General features: G+C 36.6%; 2 protein-coding genes across 2 annotated transcripts in view; one reads left to right on the top strand and one right to left on the bottom strand.

Annotated features, from left to right (window-relative positions):
• The first annotated feature begins 1,281 nt into the window (after positions 1-1,281).
• Positions 1,282-21,773, top strand: part of LOC149724201 (palmitoyltransferase ZDHHC17-like) — a 34,447-nt gene continuing 13,955 nt past the window's right edge. Inside the window, exons 1-4 of the mRNA XM_089893291.1 lie at positions 1,282-1,474; positions 12,081-12,230; positions 14,470-14,589; positions 16,782-16,949. Of these exons, the coding sequence (XP_089749417.1) occupies positions 1,446-1,474; positions 12,081-12,230; positions 14,470-14,589; positions 16,782-16,949 (467 nt within the window). The 5' untranslated portion in view covers positions 1,282-1,445. The remainder of the gene's footprint in view (positions 1,475-12,080; positions 12,231-14,469; positions 14,590-16,781; positions 16,950-21,773) is intronic.
• The window catches only part of LOC149724202 (uncharacterized), a 21,190-nt gene continuing 4,886 nt past the window's right edge, over positions 5,470-21,773 (bottom strand). The window contains exon 2 of the mRNA XM_089893294.1: positions 5,470-6,161. Within this exon, the coding sequence (XP_089749420.1) occupies positions 5,979-6,161 (183 nt within the window). The 3' untranslated portion in view covers positions 5,470-5,978. The remainder of the gene's footprint in view (positions 6,162-21,773) is intronic.

Below are 21,773 nucleotides of genomic sequence, written 5' to 3'. Positions count from 1 at the left end.
GATTCAAGTTATGATCATACTTTTTTATATTTAACATCTATCCCCGTACTTTTTTAAAGAAAATAATGTTTCATATTTTAGGTATCACTTAGCGCTATAACATATTCGAAGCTGGATCGGGAGAAAATTCTATAAATATGTTTTTATGACGAATATTAATATTCATAATTAATATTTTTTCGAATTTTAAAATTTTCATTTTAGAATCGGTACCGCTGGGGTCTAGTTAGTACAGTGTCCAAATTTTAGGTTAGTGGTAACAGTAGAAGGTATCGAAAATGGCCGCTAGAATATCTGTATTCTAGGATCACCTTGGTTTTTTGTAAATACATCCTGTACGTTTATTTTGCCTTGTCCTTGAATGAATGAATGTAACTTACTTTATCCTCGCGTGGCCGGAAAACGACAGTCGTTATAACACGGGTGTGCACCTCGCGCCAGCTTACGAGTTACCAAGTATGTTACTTTGTGAGTGATTATTTTTTTTTTGGATTTTTTTCATTTTTATGTATGGCTGATAATTCGGACAACCCATTAGTGACCACTGGGTTGGAGCAATTGCCGTTAAGTGTCTTGCTCAAGGACACATACGCCCACAATGGTAGCAGCGACGAGCCTTGAACCTATTACCTCTGGGTTAGAGGCAGGCGCGCTAACCACTACGCCACGGCGCCGGACACTTGTTCATAATGCATCATCAAGCAATGGGTTCGCAACTCATCTGCTTGCCATCATTGCACCACATACATCGCATTGAATCTCCAGACTGCTTAAATAACTACGAACCACTGAATCCGCCATACCGATATTTTAAAACCTAAATAAATAAATGACTTACGCGAGCAACGAAAACAGATTGCTTTAACCTGGGTGCACTGAAGCGGAACGTATCTGCAACAAATAAACTTGATTTTTTGCATTATTTAACAATATTTTCTCACTTTAGTAAACTTTCTAGTACCAAACTACACAAACACACATAATATTTGCATTTAGGAATAACTAACATTGTTTTTTTGGTCTAAAAACATATTTTTACGGGAATCCCAGAAGTGACGCTTGCGGTCTATTATAAGTTGTCTATGGTACTACTATCTACCAACGAGTTTATGAGTGGCCTCTCGTATAATAATCTACCTAATTTGGGAAAAGTGTTTTTACTAGTTTTTTATTTATTTATAAAGGTATTTTCAGTATTTTAAGTTATTTGTTTTACACTTATTATCAATTTAAAGTGTTTCTTTGTGTATTTTTTTAAAATTTTTAAACTTAATAAAAGCGCCCACTTGTAAAAAAAAGAGAATGATGATCGGATAATAAGTCGCAACTATTATCTGTTACCAGAATAACCAACCTTGGTTGGTTTTAGTTATGATTTGAGTTCTTTTGCAGTTCTGCGTACAGTTTTAACTGTATTTTTTTATTCAATCAGTAAAACGAACACTATGTCATTCTGTAATCCCGAAGATCACAGGTTTGTACTTATTTTCTAGACTGGTAAAATGTGTACCGTTGAACTGCCCAGCCTGTTCCTAATAAACCTGTAACAGCAAACTAATAGTTTAAATTTTAAAACATGAAAATTTTACACAGTGCTTTGAATATTATGATAACTAACATATATGTACCTATGTTTATTTTATTAAAATACATTTTTTAGACCTACCCATTAGCATACCTGGGTGCTATTGAAGAATCTCCCCCTCACCTTATTTGCTAACCACTAACCCCTAGGTTAGGGGGTTAGGTGTTCATGGTTAGGGGGTTAGTGGTTATAGGGTTAAGGGGTTAGTGGTTAGCAAATAAGGGGGGGGGGGAGATTCTTCACTAGCACCGAAATTATCTTTCAGTAGCTGTAAGACTTGTGTCAAAATTTATTTCGAAAATGAGTTTAATAATGCTAAAAACTGCTTACTTATTGTAATAAAACAATTATAAAAAATAACATCTAATGTTGCATGTTTGTAAGAAATAGATTGCCTCCTGATCCCTGGTTGACAATAAACTTGTTGATTATATCTGTATCGAGATTCGCGCAAAGGCAAAATAACATTTGGGTTTACGTTCTGGTGTTGTAATATATTCGTTCCGATTGATATATTTGTACCGGTCGGTATTGCGCATGCACCGAGACACTACTGCGCATGCACAGTAGTTCGGAACAAATACAATGGCCACCCGGTCCAAATGTATTACGACCCTCCATTGAAAACATTCCAGGCAAAATGTTTATGCGTTAAAACTTCAGTTTTTGATTTAGAGTCATCAGAACTGAGTTGGTATGTTATTTGTAGCCTAGAAAAATTTATGCTAGTTCAATAAGCAAATTTTACTTATAATTTGCGGTGCTGGTGAACCAAGGTGATTCTAGAATACAAAATATATAGCGGCAACTTTTAATACCTTATATGCGTGCTACTACCATAAAAATCTGGGCACTACTAACTAGACCCCAGCGGTACCGATTCTTAAATAAAATTTTAATATTTCAAAAAAAAATATTAATTATGAATCAGAATATTAATATTTGTCATAAAAAACACATTTATGAATTTTTTACCGATCCAGCTTTAAATATGTTATAGCGCTACGTAACCCCTGAAAATAAATCATAGCAATGCCAACTGTACAGATGGTCATACGCGCACTGGCGTAAAACATGGGTTTTTTTTAGGGTATGGCTGCATACCCTGCTAAACTGACATGAAATACTGTAATTTATACCTTTCGGGAAGTTTATTCAAATAAATTATACACCGTTTTCGGATAGGATAGGAACGGTTTCGGAGCCTACGCATTTTTTATTGCTTTCGTTACGTTTACCCGGGTACGTAGCGATTATTACGTTTACAATAAACAATTGCGCATGCGAGTGCGACGCAACAAAAGTGAATGAAAATATCATCCAATCATAAACAATATAATGTAGCCTGTCAGTTATTTCATTAAGATCAAGTGAAAAGGCCATTTACAAAGAAAAACTAAAGGTTTGTCAAAAAGGAAGTTGCAACCCACGCGAGTGGCCAGTGTTTCTGCGTATGATTTCGTAATTAAAGGCAGAAATGTAAAATTACTTTTATTTTAATATTGCAAAATCTTTTGTAACAATTATAAATAAATTTTGTTTACATTAATTCTACATTCTGCAACAGTGCAATTCACAAGACTCGTAGTCTTGTGCGGCCTCTTTGATCGTGAACCACGTGTTCGTTTGATCGGAAACCACGTGTTCTGTGCGATTTTGATTAGCGGCTCCTTCCGACTAAACCGAACGTGTTCGCGTGCGCCTTTTCTCCTTAATGACGTCATTAGCGCTCTGGCCCAGGCTATTATCAATTGTCCACAGAAGCTTATTAAAGAAACTATAACGACTTGCACATTTTACATGTCTGGCTACAGATGCAATATCATAAAACGAAATGTGAATTAAATATTTCAATTCAACCAAATTCATGACGAGACCAGTCGTCAATACAACATTTCACTCTGCCAACTTTGTAATTGGATAATATGTATATCATATGTAAAATCGAGTTTTTTGATTGCATCTGGTCAATGGAGATGCGCCGCCTTTTATCGGCACTCGGCCGGCGTTGATTGACAGGTTTTTAATTAATTTCTTGGCTTGTAAAAAACGTTGAAACAAAACGTTACCAATAGAAACGATTCTAGATTTGCACCGGTTATACAATATCGGTTGTTTCACCACAGTAAATTAGGTTAAATAACGGCATCGAATATGCTGAACGGTCCTTTTCTCAGCTCACCTACACAGCACCATGCGTCAAGATTTTACAGTAGAAAGTGAGGGGGGTTAAAGCAAAATTTTTTTTGTGCAATCATGATTCAATAATATATGTCAAATTTTAACACATTCTCTTCAAATTAGTTTCGTGATTGTCCCCGTCGTAACGTCGTGCATTAAATAAGAGTAACGAATTTGAAAATTGGCAGGAGTGCGGCGCATGCCTGTACTCTACGCCAGTGCTGGCCTGCATATGTTTGTATTTTTGGGAATTTGGTGATATTAAAATAATTTAAAATTTTAAAGAATGTATCCGAAATAGATGGATGCAGTCACTAGCCTTAACATTACAACGAGTTGTAGCAAAATTAAACGCGATTACGCACACAAGAGACCACGAATAGACGCAACGACGCACAGGCGTAAATAACACGCAGGCGAAGTTTCGCACACGCTAAGTAACCACTGCAATGCCAACACAATGTAGTTCATTGTTAAACTAGTATATTAACTTTTGCCGCCCTGACATATTGAAAGTTTTACGCCTATGCATACGCGCCTAGTATAGAGAAGCGTAGGCGGGCCTCCCCCGCCAGCATTCACAGTTATGACTTCAGAAAACAGGTCGCGTTATTCTAAACGTCAAGGTAGAGATGTGCTGAAGTTGTAAAAGCTGGGTTGGCCAAGCGCCGAGCTTCAATGAAAAGCTCGGCACGAGTCCAGGCACTTATGACGTCATCAAGGAGAAAGGCGTAAGAGAATGCGTTCTTATTCACTCGTAAAGCGTCGCTAGTCAAAATAATAAAGAATACATGGCTTGCGGTTAAAGAGGCGTCTTGTTTCGTAATTCCCAGTGTTACAAAATGTAAATTAATACAAAAAATATTTCATTAAAAATTATTTATAACCGTTGCCGCCAGTGGCACAACCAGCGTGTTCGAAAGGGGACTGTCATACAGATATCCAGTCAGCGTTATCTCGGACTAGGGATGTGCCGAGCCGAGCCCGAACTCAAAAGCTCGTGCCCGAGCGTCTCCTTTTTTGACGCTCGGCGCTCGGCTGAAACTGGGCCGAGCGCCGAGCCTTATGCTATAATGTTGCACGCGAGAGCGAAAAATATTAAAAATAAAAAAAGTGAAGCTACTAAGAGATAACGAGACTAGTCAGCGTAGCTTTCTCCTTAATTATTTTTCGTTCGGTGTGAATTTGCTCTCTCGCAAGTAACGAATCGCAACGTCAGCGAATTTGCCCGTATCGAATTACAGCAGGTGTCGAATTACACGAGCGCCCAATGTTTTCGTATCACATTTTAAATAAAAAGCCAAAAACTCTTAAACTTTTTTATAATGAAATAATATAAATTGCTGCAACCACGGTTTCGCAACCACAGGGTTTTGCAACCCCTAAGCCACCTTTACCGCAGACACGCACGCAGCCAGAAAGTGCTAAGACGCACACACACGCGTTGCATTCAATATAACATTCCTTCGCTTGGAATTAGAACAATTTTTCATTCAATTGTTACGTCACGTGTCCTATCGCAACGTAACTATTAATTATGACGTTTTATAATATAACAATCGGGAGGAATGTGCCCACTGCCCAAGTTGGCAGCTCCCAACCAACCACGAGATCAAAACATCGTGTATCAACGTCACATTTTTACACTCTGCGCCGGCGTATGAAATAAAGGAAGAAGCATGCGGTAGCATACATTCCACACGTAACAAACGAAGCAATCGTTGTGAATTTATTCTCGTGAAAAATGACGTAATGAAACTCTGGTTCTCGTGCGGTGCCATCAAACGATGTTTTTTGGCTTCTGTCCAAGCTCGACCGGGACGATACTTTGTAATATCATATTGCAATCTCTGTTGGTTCCAATTTACTGATAGCGTCGCTCCTCGCTCTTATATTTGCACCAATTAAAATTCACATAATCGCGATTTACCTGCATTAAACTAATCATCAGAAACAAAAATTATACACAAACTACAGATCGTATGGAAGCGAATAAAACACGATTGTTTTCCAACAATCTCGTTTGTGATGTAACGATCGTAAAGGTTTATTCTGACGTAAATAACCGTTACATTATCCAAGATGAACATGCGTAGAAACTTGCTAGTTGTGCCACTGGCTGTAACAGTTATAAATAATTTTTTAATTAAATATTTTTTGTATGAGTTTTACATTTTGCAACAGTAGGAATTATGAAAAGCGAGACGCGTCTTTAACCGCAAACCACGTGTTCTGTATTATTTTGATTAGCGGCGCTTTTCGGCTGAATAGGAACGCATTCTCGTACGCCTTTCTCCTTGATGACGTCATAGGTGCTCGGGCTCGGGCTCGTGCCCAGCTTTTCGTTAAAGCTCGGCGCTCGGCGAACCCGAGCTTTTTCAACTTCAGCACATCCCTATCTCGGACCCAATAAAACACTTCCTTTGAGCGGTTGTGCACACTAATATCTATTCTAATTTATTCGGTAAATTAAGATTAATACTACTTTATTAAAAGGACGCGTCTCAATTAGTATAAACAGACGAAACATTGGTGCAAGTTCTACGCATGGTCATCTTGGATATGGAACGATTATTTTTTTCATAACTTTGATAAATCTTTACAATTGTTACACCTAAAACGGGATTGTTGGTAAACAACCGTTTTTTATTCGCTTTCAGATGATCTGTAGTTTGTGTATAAATTTTGTTTCTGATAATTAATTTAAATGCAGGTAAATCGGGATTATCGATTATGTGAATTTTGATAGGTGCAGATATAAGAGCGAGGAGCGAGGCTATCAGTAAATTGGAGACCACAGAAGCTGTAATATGATATTATAAAGTTTCGTCCCGGTCGTGCTTGGACAGAAGCCAAAAAAACATTGTTTGATGGCACTGCACGAGAACCAGAATTATATTGCGCGAGATTCGCGTGCAAATATTTATTACGCACGTGATAAAATACATAGGCGTAAAGTTTTACCAAGAGTTTCGGTTGCAAAAAAAAGAAAGAAAATCAGTTTGCAACCCTTTGAATATGTGCTTTGTACACACTTAAACCAGTGCTGCGATTCGTTGCCAGGTGTCGCCAAGCGCAATTTACGACGCCCAAATTGTCACGAGAAAATTAATCATTCTGACGTCATAATACGTCACATCGGTGGCGATCTAGAGGGGAGAATTGGTGGTTGAACATCTCCTTCAGAAATTTTATACTTATTTTCGTTTACGAGCTTTAAACGAATAACGGCGCGCGTCAAAGTAACAATCGTTTGTAGTTGATTTAAATCAAACTACAATAGGTCTGCTTTTACTATATGTGAATGATTGCGCAAATTGTTTTAATTGTTATCTATATTATCGTATCTACATGCTAACGAAAGGATCACTCGTCTCCCGAGTCAGACTACACTAACAGGAAGAATAAATCGACAAAGGAAATGCGACAAAATTTACAAACCGGCATAAAGTAATTTAATATTTTATTGGGTATTTTGATACCGGCAAACAACTTAGACGAGAAATTTGATAATTCGTGATCGTAGACAATTAGTTTGTTATACGAAGCGCCAGGGTTACAAGGAAGGGTTATGACCAAATTAAAAGCTTGAATCTATAGTGGCGAAATAGGTCTGACCAGTGACCAGCTAGCTTTAGCTAAACACAAATTGTCTTCACTTGCATGTTGCCTTCATGTGCGTAGAAAGTATTCATCGTATAAACGAGACAGTCCTTTACTTAATGGCAGACGTGAAAAAGAAAAATTCAACCTGTTACCAAGCACCTGTAGGCTAAAACGCTAAATAATGAACGTTGAGTCCCTATTATGGCGCAAATAATCGACATGTAAATTGCTATTATGTTGTATAGTACAATGGGGGAAGATGGGACACTTAAGCACATATTGCCAAATATTTCCAAAATCAAAATAAAGGACGGATTTTGGGTAATACCACGAATTAGTACTAGCATTCCTTTATTAATTGACACCAATTTGATAAAATATAATAAAACACACGAGGAATTATTTAGCGATCCGCACAACAGGTTAAATTTTACAAATTCGAAAACACACAGGATAAGATGGGACAGTTTAAAATCATTGTTAATTTTGATTAATAAGTGTATATATAAATAGGAATATACGTAAATAACACGAAATAATACTGTACGCTTTGAAAATTAGGTCTAAATATTCTTTTTCTTGCCCTACTGCTATAATTTTTAACATGTTACCTATACATTATATTATTGCATAACAATTGGTATTGTTTGAGTGACAATGGGAAATGTTCGATCATCAATGGATAAATATTGTATCCTACAAACGCAGGATTGTAAAAGTTGCAAATCCGGACGGTGATTGTTTAATTTTATTGAAAATCCGGACGTATTATGTTTAACCTGCGTCTGTCACCCATGCTGCCAAATCTTGTTATAAAGCATATTACTAACTATCACCAGAGTCTGCGCGAAATAAAGGAAGATGCATGTGGTAGCATACAATACAACACATAACAAGCGAAGCAATCATTGTAAATTTATTCTCGTGAAAAATGGCATAATGAAACTCTAGAAGCACATAAACTATATAGAAACACATACACCACAATTGTTTTCTAACATTTTAATAGTTTATCAAAGGCAATATGACGTAACCATCGTTACATTTTTAATCCTTTTCAGTTGTTTTTGCCGATTTGATATTTAATACGTCGTTTTAATAAATGTAATATCATTTCAAATTCACCACATAAAGGTTCCTTGTGACATGATTTGTGTCAAAATTAGTATAGTGGGTGTCATTGGCGTAGAGTTTTGCAATTGGGTGGGAGTGCGGCAAACACGCAAACACAATTTAATTCGGATGTTTCTTAACGTAATAGTTAGACCTTCTACGCGACAGGAACACTTATCGCAATGTAACATCGTTTAATTTGCAAGTGTAATACCGCTCGATATTTTAGTAGCCTGGACTTTTTTTACTTGGTCGGCTGCGTAACAAATCGTATAATGTTAACGTAAGTTACCTATTCGTGCAGTTCTGACGTTACAAACAGTTTATTTTATCATAAATCCCGCATTTATACAGCCAAGAGACATTTGCAATTGTGACGTAACATAACTAGCTATTTCGCAATAATAAGAATTGTGACGAATGCGTATTACGTGAGAAATATAAACCAGTATTTCGACACGTGTATGTTCGGATTTACTTGCAAACACAGGCATTCTTAAACCGCCACTAAATTCCCGGTAATTTCAAAAGAGGAAGTTGGTTGCCTCGGTTGCCATAAACTGCGGTCGGTGTCTCGCTGATCGCCGATAAGTTTTATAGTATTTTAAACTAGCTTTCGTTAAAAATTTGTATGCTGACCGAATACGGTTTGAGAAGTATGGTACATGAAACTGCGCTGTATTTGTATCAGGAAAGCTGTTCTTTTATGAGCAAAAAAAACGTTTTACCCGCAAATGTTTATCTGACAGTTTGTGTGTGTTGCAAGTTGAAATCGTCGCGGTAATCTGGCTTTAATCGGAAAAAACGAAACTAGATTGAACCTTTTTAATTATCAAGACCGCACAAGGAATGGTTGGCTTCTAGCCAAAAAACACCGTCAGTGGGGCAGCAGAAGAAAATTCGTTAAAATATAAGTAAAAAACTAAAACACCACTGTGCGAATTTAGTATTTTTAACACGATTTTAGCATTCGTAAAAAACATTGGCGTAAGCAGAACGCATGCGTCTAGGATTTAGGAAACTGCCACATAAATTTAAATATGAATCAGTATCGGTCGTACTTTTGTTTTTTTACATGCCTGACGCACATTCGCATCTCTCAATCAAGTAAACTAAACATTGCTATTCTAAATACTCCCATATCCCATACGTATTACGCCATTGTCTGGTCTGGCACACGTAATAATGCTAGTTAATCCACGATTCCTTTGTTTCTGATTGGTCAATCTGGGAGGTGTAAAATGGGTGTGATTTGCTGCATATTTACAAACAATACGATGTTATGTTGTAATAATCATGTTTGCGCAAATATAAGTCAAATTTTAACACATTTCTTTACGGATTAATGTTATCGTCGAAACATTATACGCGTGCATTAAACAAGAATAGTGAATTCCTAAATTAGCAGGAGTGCGTCGCACGCCCGTACTCTACGCCAGTGGTGGGTGTTACAGCCCTGGAAACTCGTATAAAAGTACCGTCGCCAACCAGTTGCTGATGGTTTTCAAAATACGTCAGCAATATGCCGACAATTTAAAAGACGCGTGGCCGGGCGTGACGTCACAAATCGCAGCGTCAGCGCGAACTTGCCCGTTTCGAATTACAGTCGGTATCGTATAACTTAAGCGCTCAATGTTTCGTATCTGATTAGACTGATTTTTAATAAAAAACCATAAATTCCTAAACTTTTTTAGCTGCATTACGTCTTCTCTTTCACCGCAAACCACGTGTTTTAAATGATTTTAATTAGCGACGCTTTTCGTCCAAAAAAGAACGTATTCTCGTACGCCTTTCTCCTTGATGATGTCATAAGCTTGTGCCGAGCTTTTGGTTGAATCTCGGCGCTCTGTGAACCTGAGCTTTTACAACTTCAACACATTCCTATTGTTAACACCAAATTCACGAAACATTACCATCATCGTCTGCTGCATAGCCCAGGACGAAGTATTTATTGCAAACGTATCAATCCTTTACTTGATCGCATACGTAAAAAGGCAATATCCAAAAAATAATCAAGGGGACAATCGTTATTATGACGCAAATAATCAGTGTCTGAATTGCTATTATGTCGTAATCAGTTGCCAGGTCAAACAATCGTTATAATGATACAATGAATTCACGTGTGAATCCTTACTATTTCGTAATAAACATGCCGCTTGGCTGAGGAAAACATCCTAAATATACAGCAGTGCTACTTCTGGAACATATCTAGGCTATTACCGCAAATTACATTTATTTTACACACAGCTGTGAGAAAGGTCGTGTTACCAATTCCCGGCATTTGCCGATTGCCGACGTGAGTCTCCAGGGCTGGGCTATTGGCCCGACCTATTTTGCTACTCTAGATTATAGTTTGATCATTACAGAAGGTAATCTTCCCTTGTAACACTGGGGCTTCGTAACTTGTTGTCTGCGATTACGAATTATCAGTTTTTGTGTAAGCTGCTTGCCGGTGTTAAAATAATCCACTAAATTATTAAATTAATTTCTGCCTGTTTGTACTTGTCGCATTTCCTTCGCCGATTTACCCTTTCTGTAGTCTGCCTCGGTAGACGAGTGATTTTTTTCGTCAGCATGAACGTATGATAAGATAACGATTGCAACAACGCGCAATCAGTCGCAGATATTTAAGCAGTATTGTAGTTGATCTTAAATCAAGGAAGTTTGATTCCATTCAACTACAAACGATCGTTACTTTTAGCGCCGTTTTTGGTTTAGAGCTACGTAACGAAAATATGTATACAATTTCTGAGCGGGGTGTTCAAACACCCAACACCCCCCCTCCAGATCCGCCACTGGTTGCCAGGCAACCCTGCAACCCTGTAACTTTACGCTAGTGATAAAATATATAAGTTTATATCAATGCTCAACTTGTCGACACAACAATGTATGTGTTATTTTGTTTCCATACGATCGTGATGTAACCAAGGGAAATGGTATTTGCAATGATGCTAGCCACCTACTCGTCACAAGCTCTTTTAAAGTATAAAACTAACGTATAGGTTCACTTCTACTTAAATTTTTAATCAATCTCCATCGTAAACAAAGGGTTTCACTAACAAAACAAAAATGGCGCCTCATTACATGTTTATGCTCTGCGCTGGGAAATAAAGTAAGACGCATGCAGTAGCATTTAACACTTAACAAGTAATCGTTGTGACTTTATTCTTGTGAAAAAGGACGAAATGCAACATTAGCGTAATTAGCAAGCAGCCAGTGTTATTATACGATTTATATAAAATGTTTAAACTTTTGGATTTTAAAACAGTGTTACACAACATAACAAGTGTACATAAATTTTAAATTAAATATTTTACAAGTAAAATTAATATCTTGCAACTGAGATTCACAAGTCTCTAATTTCGGTACAACAATGTTTTTTGGCCTCTGCTTAAGCTCAGCCTGGACAATACTTTGTAATATCATATTACAATTTGTGTTAGTTCCAATTTACTAACAGAACTATGTCTTTTTAACAAATGTAATATTACTTTAAGTTCACCACATAAAGGTTTTATGTGACATCTTGTTGTACTATTACTGTTTTGGTGTACTATGACAGAACCCTACTTTCACAAGGTGTTTTTATTTATAGATCATGGGACATTGTGAAAGCAACGCAATATGGGATTGTGGCAAGATGTAAAGCTCTAATTGAAGCTGGCTATGATGTACGAACACATGATTCAGACAATATAACTTTGCTTCACTGGGCAGCCATTAATAATCGATTAGAACTGGCAAGGTATTTTTCCTGATTTTATTTCTTACCATTACAAGCCAAAATATAAAAAATAACTTGCTCTATTTATTTAGTATGCATGTGCTTTTTTACCCGAATGATAATTAAATAATCAGAAAATTCATTTTAACACGTTCATCTATAGGCGGTACGAATTTTTACAGTCTACAAATAGGATAACTTTAAACGCATATCCCTTTGGTTGCATTTCGCACCAGATGGGGCAACCCTACCACCAGTAACATAAATGTCAGCAGTTTGGGTATTTCTCAACACATGGTCCCATATTTGGTCTTTTTAAAGAAGAAGCAATTTCCCCTCGTTTTCAGCAACAAAATATTCAACAGCCTATTTAGTTTTTGAAGGTTTCGGACCTGAAACATGCTAGTAAGAAATCAAAATGGTATGCTTCACAGGTACCAACTAAAAATATTTAAAAAAATTAAGATTTGCAAAAAAAAAGTTTTGCTAAATTCTAAACATAGGAAATTAAACCTGTTTTAATAAGTCTAAACATTATTTGCAACCATTTGGTGTAGAATTTCTTGGTGATTTTACAGTATTGCCAGAATAGCTTTTCCTATTGGTATCCTACCTCTTTTTCAATAAACACATGGCCGTAAATAGGCGCATTTTACATTCGTTAACAAACACACATTTTTATGTTTAAAATTTAATTCAGCAAATTTAATTAAATTTTATTACATTTGCACATTTCATATTTATTATTTAGTTAGAATGAGAGACGAAAATTGAAAGTCATTACATCAGGTTTTGACTTGTTACGTAAAACAAATCGCGTATCTGTGAAACTTGAACGATATTAACCTTTAAAGCGCTCACGCGACTGGGAAAACAACGTAAAATCTTTGAATTATTTTAATAACAAACTGAAATATTACGCGCAATGCCTTTGGGTTGCAAGCCAATGTATACTAAGACCAGGGGAGGTTAGAATACGCATGACGTTGCAACCCTTATCTATTATATCTCGTCCACTCGCTAATTAAAAGTGACACGTCATGTGTGTTGGAAGATCGTTGGGTTTTTCTTAAAATTGAAATGCAAATACAATACGAAGGTTTAAGGACCCTTTTTAACATGTATTCACAATCGTAAAAATTGCATATTTAAAACTTTGTTTGTACAGAATGTTGTACTCGTGGAACACCCATTGCGATCGGTAAACGTTTTGCTGCAGCAACATAAAACTGTTTTGATTGGGAGAAAACAATTGTAAATCAGTGTAATTATCTCCAAATACTCCCAATCCCAATGTGAACATTTAATTAAACCAAGCTGCTTTAAGGTTAAAGGTTAACAATGAACGCATCATTTGCTATTAGGATAGAGCTTAATTAGTGCGTCGATTGGTATTATTAGGATGCTGAAAATCCATGTGTCAATCGCTACTATGTTGTAATAAACAATCTGCTAAGGGAAGCCAATTAATATTGTATTGCTTATTCCCGCACGGAACAATACGTCGTCACGCTGCATGTCCTCGCGCAAGGCGCTGCTTCATGTAAGTGAAATTTGTATTGTTTTGTTACTGTATGTAACACCCTGGAGCGGCCCTGTCCCCTCACCTTGTTTAACCCTCCCTAAGGCCTAAAGTGTACCGTCCCTCTACTTTACCCAATAAACCTTAAGAAAGTTGGAAGTGCTATGATAAGGGACGTATTATAAGCACAGTGACAAGTTCAGGCGTGACACTGGTCATGTCTACACCCGATCAAATTGTTTCCGTTATACTGCCACGGGTCCAGTGGCCACGCCCGACAAAAGTAGATTATAACAATCATTATGCATTTAACAGAGATTAGCTTGGCATTTACGCTTTCTAGTTTTATAATGGGAAAAACATTTTTCTTTTTTGGGCATGCACACCAACCACTCCCTCGTATAGAATAAGCATGCGGTTGATCACTATTAAAAAAATTTTTTAGAAGAATCAGTCAGAAGAGGGGTAAGGAGACCACAGGGCATTAATATCCATTTAATAAACTCATTGTTTATAATGATTGATTCTTTTATGATTTGTCCGGTGGTAATAAAAAAACGTATTTAGTTTGAAAAAAAAAATTTTGTGACTTAAGATGCACAAGCGACATTGTGTCAGTGGCGTCACCCCTGCCCTACGTCTTAAATCGTCAGGAATATTACCGAGGACTTTAAATTCCTAGAGCCCGAGGTCTATCATAACACAATTGAAACTAAATATTTATTCTTTAATCTACAGATATTACATTTCTCTGGGTGCAGTAGTTGATGTGCTTGGCGGGGATTTAATGGCAACACCACTACACTGGGCCATCAGGGAAGGTCATTTAGGCATGGTTGTTCTTCTAATACAAGCTGGGTATTACATTTATTGAACATAGTACTGTTTGGGTATTTGGCTAGATAAAGAGCCAAAATACATTCATGTTTTAACTGCATCAATTATGTATGCTATCAAAGTATATAAAAATTTTAAATAGTTTTTTTACCATGTTTACTTTTTTTGCCAACCGAAAAGTCCATTAGTGTAATATCCATGTTTACAAGTGTTTAGCTGCAAAATCATATTATAGATGTCCTAGAGCATTTATGTTTGCCATTTCTGTAGTTTCTTTTTTGTTTGTTTTTTTTTCTAAATGAACAAGCAGTAAAAACCAAATATGATCAAGTTTGCAAATCATGTTATTGGGTTACGACATCTATGCTCATTTTACGAGGTAACAACAATTTACATGTTGTTAATTGCATCATAATGTCCATGGCCATTATTAGCTACAACGTGGATGTACAAACATGTTATAATTAGTAGTAATACTACCCAACTTTCTATACCTGAAAAAAATCAAGAAGTCATAAAACAGTTACTCACCGTATGAACACACAGCGTGACAACCGCAATCAAAATTGTATTAACTAACGTCACGTCACAATTGCTACATATGCGAAACAGTTATAGATAAACATCCTATAAACAGCCTTTTATTTTATAGCATTTTCTGCAGGCTGAGAAATTATTTAAAAACCTGTTAATCAACGCTAGCCGAGTTCAAATAAAAACGGCACTCTGCCATTGGCCGCATTCCTATAATACTCGGAATTACATCTACATTTTATCCAATTATAAAGTACCACAGCGAAATGTTGTATTGACGACTGGTTTTGTCATGAATACGGTTGAATTTAAATATTTACATTCCTTTTATAATATTGTACCCAGGCATGTAAAATGTGCAAATCGTTATACTTTCTTTAATAAGCTTCTGTGAACAATTTTTGAAATCCATAAAACGGTCGCATTTTGAATTTACCACAAAAAATAAAAGTAACGTGGGGTGTGTTTACGCACTTTAACAATTACCAGCTTGCGGCGATACATTACGTCACAAGCGGCATTGTGGTGCAATCCATTATCGTGCCTTGATGCTGCATTACGTCACAATTATCATTGTGATAGAATTTCTATCATAGAAACAAAGATCGTAGAATATTGCGCAAGCCGGCACCTGCAAGTTTGACAATCTTTCAATACGTCACAACCGCTTCTGTGACATTTAAGAATAATGGCTACATAACGCGTAATACTAAAGTTTAACCGTAACCAGGGCATAATATAAGATCGCATAACAGGCATTCGCTTACTCTCGTTTTAACATTATTCGGACAAATTCAACCAGATTCCTAGCGAATCCACGTAAAAAGGCAAATATTTATTAATAGCTATTGTTATGAAAACAATGAGCATGTAAATTGTAATTGTGTTGAAAACAATTGATTTAATATTGAATTGCTGTTGTGTCGCAAATATTTGGCATGTCATTCCTTACTTTACTACTAAGAAATAAACTAAACTTGATAAAAAACCATTGCAGCAGACGGGCGGGCATGTTTTTACATTGATACTCTGTGCCATGGATGCGCAAGATTAATTTTTTTCACACTTTAGGAATTCCAACGTAAAACTAATGCTTCTTTATACGTATCGCGAGCAGACACGCATGCAGTTTATAGGGAAAAACAGGGTGTTTGGAGCTGACGCGCGCAGAGAGAAAGCGAGTGTTTTTTTATAGACAATCGGGCGCAGACTGGATATTGCATAAGACAAAACATTGACTTTGTTTAAAAATTAAAAAATTAAACATTTTCTGCGTATGTAGTAAGTGCGCACGCGGACATTATGTATCCATGCTCTGCACATAATATGGGAGTGCGATAATTACCATTTAGCCAACGTATACACACAATAATTCTAAAAAGTTAAAACAAAATTTGTGAAACTTTTATTTTTTTATATTATATTTATTTACCTAGTTTATCTTTTGCTTGCTCATCTTGGCAACCCTACCAGCAGTGGAAAAAGCTACGTATGTATGCTAAGAAATTACCAAACCTCCTAAAACAAAAAACTAGTTATCAGAATTTCATTTTTTATCTAATAAAATAAAAAAGGTTTGAATCCAATAAATAATATTTAAAATTTACGCCCTCTTTCCAATGTTTGCCACTAAACTATACGCGTTACAAGAAATGGCTGTCATATTCGATATTTTACAGGGCAGATCCTTGCTTGCGTGATGCAGAAGGTTGTGCAGCTATTCATGTTGCAGTTCAGTGTGCTCACACACCAATTGTTGCTTACCTAATAGCTAAAGGAACTGATCCTGATCTGCATGATGCAAATGGTAAAACTCCACTAATGTGGGCTACTTGGAGAACATTTAGGTATATATTTTTCTATTAAACCGCACGAGTGATGCAAATATGCATTTTAAAACACAAAAATGATTATAAGTCACTTATATTTGGCAAAAAAAGATCTCAGTGTTGCTCGGGGGCTTCCCCATCTAAGTTACCAGTCATGTCGTTATATAAACCTTAGCTGTTTTTAAAAGTTTTTTTAGATGTTATGTAACCATTTTTACTTAACACTTTCAGCGCCACTTGTAGGCGTTGAAACATTAAGCATTCTGACGAAAACTGGGGTGGCAAGATTGCAGTTATGTTTTAGGTTATGACATCATACGCATGGCTGCGATTCGTTGCCAGGTGTCGCCGAGCGCAATCAGAGCTGCGATTGAGCTGTTTTCGCCAAGCATTGTTCGCGACACTTGGTCCAATTTAAGTTATTTACATTTTCGCGTCGCGGCAAAAACTGTTAAGTTTAGCGACGTGTCGGCATCGCGAAACCGAGATTCGGCGCGAGCCATTCTCGAGGTCCCCAGCGTCGCCAAATCTACTGCAGATGTCCAATCTTACAATGCCTGTCGTGACGGTTAGCGCAGCGTCGCTAAAATTTGGCGCAGTGTCGATAAAAAAACTCCAGGTGTCGCCAGAAAATCGCATTGTATGAAGTGGGAATTCTAACGTGCGTGGATGTAATACTATTAGATTTTCAGGAAAAATAATATATCTTTAAAATTTGAGGTTTTTTTATCACTGAACTCGGCGGTATACATTTTTATAATATAATTCGTCGTTATCTATTAAGTATTATGAATCGTTGTCTCTCATTAGAACGCTCTTCATCTTGGATTAAATGCCAAATAACTCGCAAGAAAATCTGATCAAGATTGTTTTGGATGCATTTAAAAATACGTCCTTGTATGTTTTGGTATTTAGGACAACTACTTCGGCCTTCTTTGATTTAGTCGTTCTGAAGTTTCGTTTAACCACACCAGTGCACACTCAACATGTAACGGTATCTCTAGGTTCGTTTTTGTGCGTAAATCAACCCATAAGTTTTAATTCATCACTTGCATTCGCCAGCGGTAGCAACATTAATCTATGCTACGCGTAATAAAGTCATTATTTACGCAGGATTTACTCCAGACAGGCAGACAGATTGTTACGTCATAGTAGAGATTCACACGTTGATTATTTACGTCAAATACCGATTTTCGTATTCAATTATTGCCTCACAGGAACTTTTTAAATATAACTAACCTAACGTTCATTGTATAGTTTGGTTCATACTTCATATTGCCGAAATATTTTGTTACATTACTTATAGTTACAACACCGGTTAGGCAGACCTAGGACATAATGCAATACGCATAATTCTGGAAAGCATGTTTCTATTTTTTGCTAACTCGAATTTGGTTTACTCCCTCTTTTACTGCATAAGAATTCAGTTAAACAAACAATATTACTGCTAAACAGACGATGTTTTATTGCTGCATTCTAAACGATTTAGGGCTTTAGGTCGCAATAATCAACCTAAATCTGTTCCAGAAGTATGGTTTATATTCACGATGTTTTCCTCGGCCAAGCAGAGTGTTTGTTACGAAATAGTAGGGATTCACACGTGGATTCATTGCATCATAATAACGATTGTTTGACCTGGTAACTCATTACGACATAATAGCAATTCACACGTCGATTATTTGCGTCATAATAGGGACTCACACGTTCAATATTTAGCCTGCAGGTGCTTAAAAACTGGTTGAATGTTTGCTTTTTCACGTGTGCCATCATAGACACCTTAATAAATGTTAAGCCTAAGGTGTCTATGGTGCCATCAAGTAAAGGATTTTGTCTCGTTTATAAGATGAATACTTTCTACGCACGTGAACACAACAACATGTGAATGCAATTTGTGTTTAGCCATAGATACCTAAACATATCTATGGTTTAGCTAAAGCTTGTGGCCACTGGCCAGACCTATTTTGCCACTATAGAATTAAACCTTTATTTTGTTTTGCGCTTCGTAACAAACTACGATCATGAATTATCCAATTTCTCGTCTAAGCTGTTTGCTGGTGTCAAAATTACCAATAAAATATTAAATTAGTTTATGCCCGTTTGTAAATTTGATCGCATTTCCTTTGTCGATTTACCGATTGTATAGTCTGACTCGGAAGACGAGTGATCTTTTCGTCAACATGTAGATACGATAATATAGATAACGATTGTGACATCTTGCGCAACCAGTCACATTTATTAAAAGCAGTCATATTATAGTTGATTTTAAGTCCCAGAATTTTGATTTAAATCAACTACAAACGATTGTTACTTTGACGCGTGCCGTTATTCGTTTAGAGCTACGTAAGCGAAAATATGTATACAATTTCTGAGGGGGATGTTCAAACACTAGACAGACCCCTCTAGATGCGCCATTGATGTGACGTATTATGACGTCAAAATGATTAAGTTTTTCGCGACAATTTAGACGTAGAAAATTGCGCTCGTCGACACCTGGCAACAAATCGCAGCACTGAGCGTACGATAAAAAACAAACATTTGTTTTTAAGCACCTGCTGTGAACGTGTGAGTCCCTATTATGATGCAAACAATCACCGTGTGAATTGCTAGTTTTCCGTAATTAATTGCCAGGCTAGACAATCGCTATTATGATGCAATGAATCCACATGTAAATCCCTACTATTTCATAACAAACACTCTGCTTGGCTGAGGAAAATATTGTAAATATAAAGCAGCAATACTTCTGGAACAGCTCTAAGTTGATTATTACGGCCTAAAGCCCTAGATTGTTTAGATTGCGATGTACCGATAGAACATCATCCGTTTAGCAGTAATATTATTTATTTAACTGCATTCCGAAACTTGCCTTGGAAAAAAAAGTAGTTACAATCTTTCCAGAAATATTCTTATTTTATTTTTTTTAAGTCTGTTCTAACCGATGTTGTAACTAAATATTGTGGCAAAATAAACCAGACAATACAAGGAACGTTTGGTTAGTTAGTTAAAAGTTCCTGTAAGGCAATAATTGAATACGAAAATTGGTATTATGACGTAAATAATCAACGTGTGAATCCATACTATGACGTAACAATCAGTCTGTCTGGAGTAAATTCTGCGTAAATAATGACTTTATCACGCATAGCATCGATTGATGTTGCTACCGCGGCCAAATGCAAGTGGTGAATTAAAACTTACAAGTTGATTTACGCACATATTAATATTGAAACATGCGCATTACGAGACTGAAAGTTCAAGGTTGATTTAAAATCATATTTCCAATTGGCAACTTAAACGAACCTGGAGATAACGTTACATGTTGACTGTGATCTGGTGTGGTTAAACGAAACACCAAAACAACTAAATCAAAGAAGGTCGAAGTAGTTGTTCTAAAGAATGTTTTACCAAAACATACAAGAACAGATTTTTAAATGCATTTAATCCAAGATAAAAAAGCGTTCTAATCAGAGATGATGATTCAGATTACATAATAGATAACAACAAATCATTTTATCAAAATGTATATCGCTGAGTTCAGTGATAAAGAACTTCAAATTTTAAAGATATATTACTTGTCCTCTAAATCCAATAGTATTACATTCGTGCACGTTAGAATTTCCACTTCATAATAGGCGATTTTGTTGCTGACCCAGACTTTGGCGACACCTGGAGTTTTTTAGTGACGCTGCGTAAAATTTTAGCGACGCTGCGCTAACTGTTGTGACAGGCATTTCGCGTTGCGTAAGATTGGACATCTGCGGTAGATTTTGGCAACACTGGGCACCATGAAAATAGTTGTGCTAATTTTAACGGTTATTGCCGCAACACGAAAATGTCCTTAAATTGGACTAAGTGTCGCAAGCTAGCTCGGCTTTTTTCTTAAAAAAGGGCACGTGGATGCATTGCATTATAATATCGATTGTTTGACCTGGCAGTTAATTACAACATAATAGCAATTCACACGTCAATTATTTGCATAATAGGAACTCACATGTTTATTATTTAGCCTGCAGGTGCCTAAAAATAGGTTGAATGTTTGTTTTCTTCACGTCTGCCATTAAGAAAAGGATTGTCTTATTTATACGATAAATACTTTCTACGCACAGGAACACAACAAGCATGTGAATGCAATTTGTGTTTAGATAAGGCTTAGTAGCCACTGGCCAGACTTATTTCGCCACTTTAGATTCCAGATTTTAGTTTGGCCTTGACAGCTCCAGCAAGGTCAGATGCTCTTGTCTTGCATTCGCATATGCTGGGCATGTGCCAACACAGTGAAAATATGTCTCATCTTCCTCGTCACAGACAGGGCAGATGGGACTTGCTTTTATACAGATGACTGGCAAACATGCATGCCCTGTTATCACTGGAAAAATGGAACAAAATGTTTGCCTTGGCTTCAGGACTTGCTCCGAAAAGCATTGTCTAAGGTCACAAGTTATCCAATTCCTTGTCTAAGCTGCTTGCCGGGGTAAAAATACCCAATAAAATAATAAAAATAATTTATGCCTGTTTGTAAATTTTGTCGCATATGCCATATCTTTTGTCAATTTACTGTTCCTAGAGGTTGACTCGGGAGAAAAGTGATCTTTTCTTCAGCATGTGGGTACGATAATATAGATAACCATTGCAACAACTTGCGCAATTCCGAACCAGTCACATATATTAAAAGCAGTCGTATTGTAGTTGATTTTAAGTCACAGAATTTAGATTTAAATTTGTTTTTAGAGCTACTTAAACGAAAATATTTATAACATTTCTGAGGGTGATGTCCAAACACCAAACAGCCCCCCTCTAGATCCACCACTGAAAAGCCGTATTATGACGTCAGAATGATTAAGTTACCAG

Source organism: Ciona robusta, unplaced genomic scaffold (assembly GCF_009617815.1).
Source record: "Ciona robusta unplaced genomic scaffold, ASM961781v2 AP042738.1".
Lineage (NCBI taxonomy): Eukaryota > Metazoa > Chordata > Ascidiacea > Phlebobranchia > Cionidae > Ciona > Ciona robusta.
The sequence above is the reverse complement of the archived record's forward strand: the minus strand, read 5'-3'. Positions and strand labels throughout refer to the sequence as shown.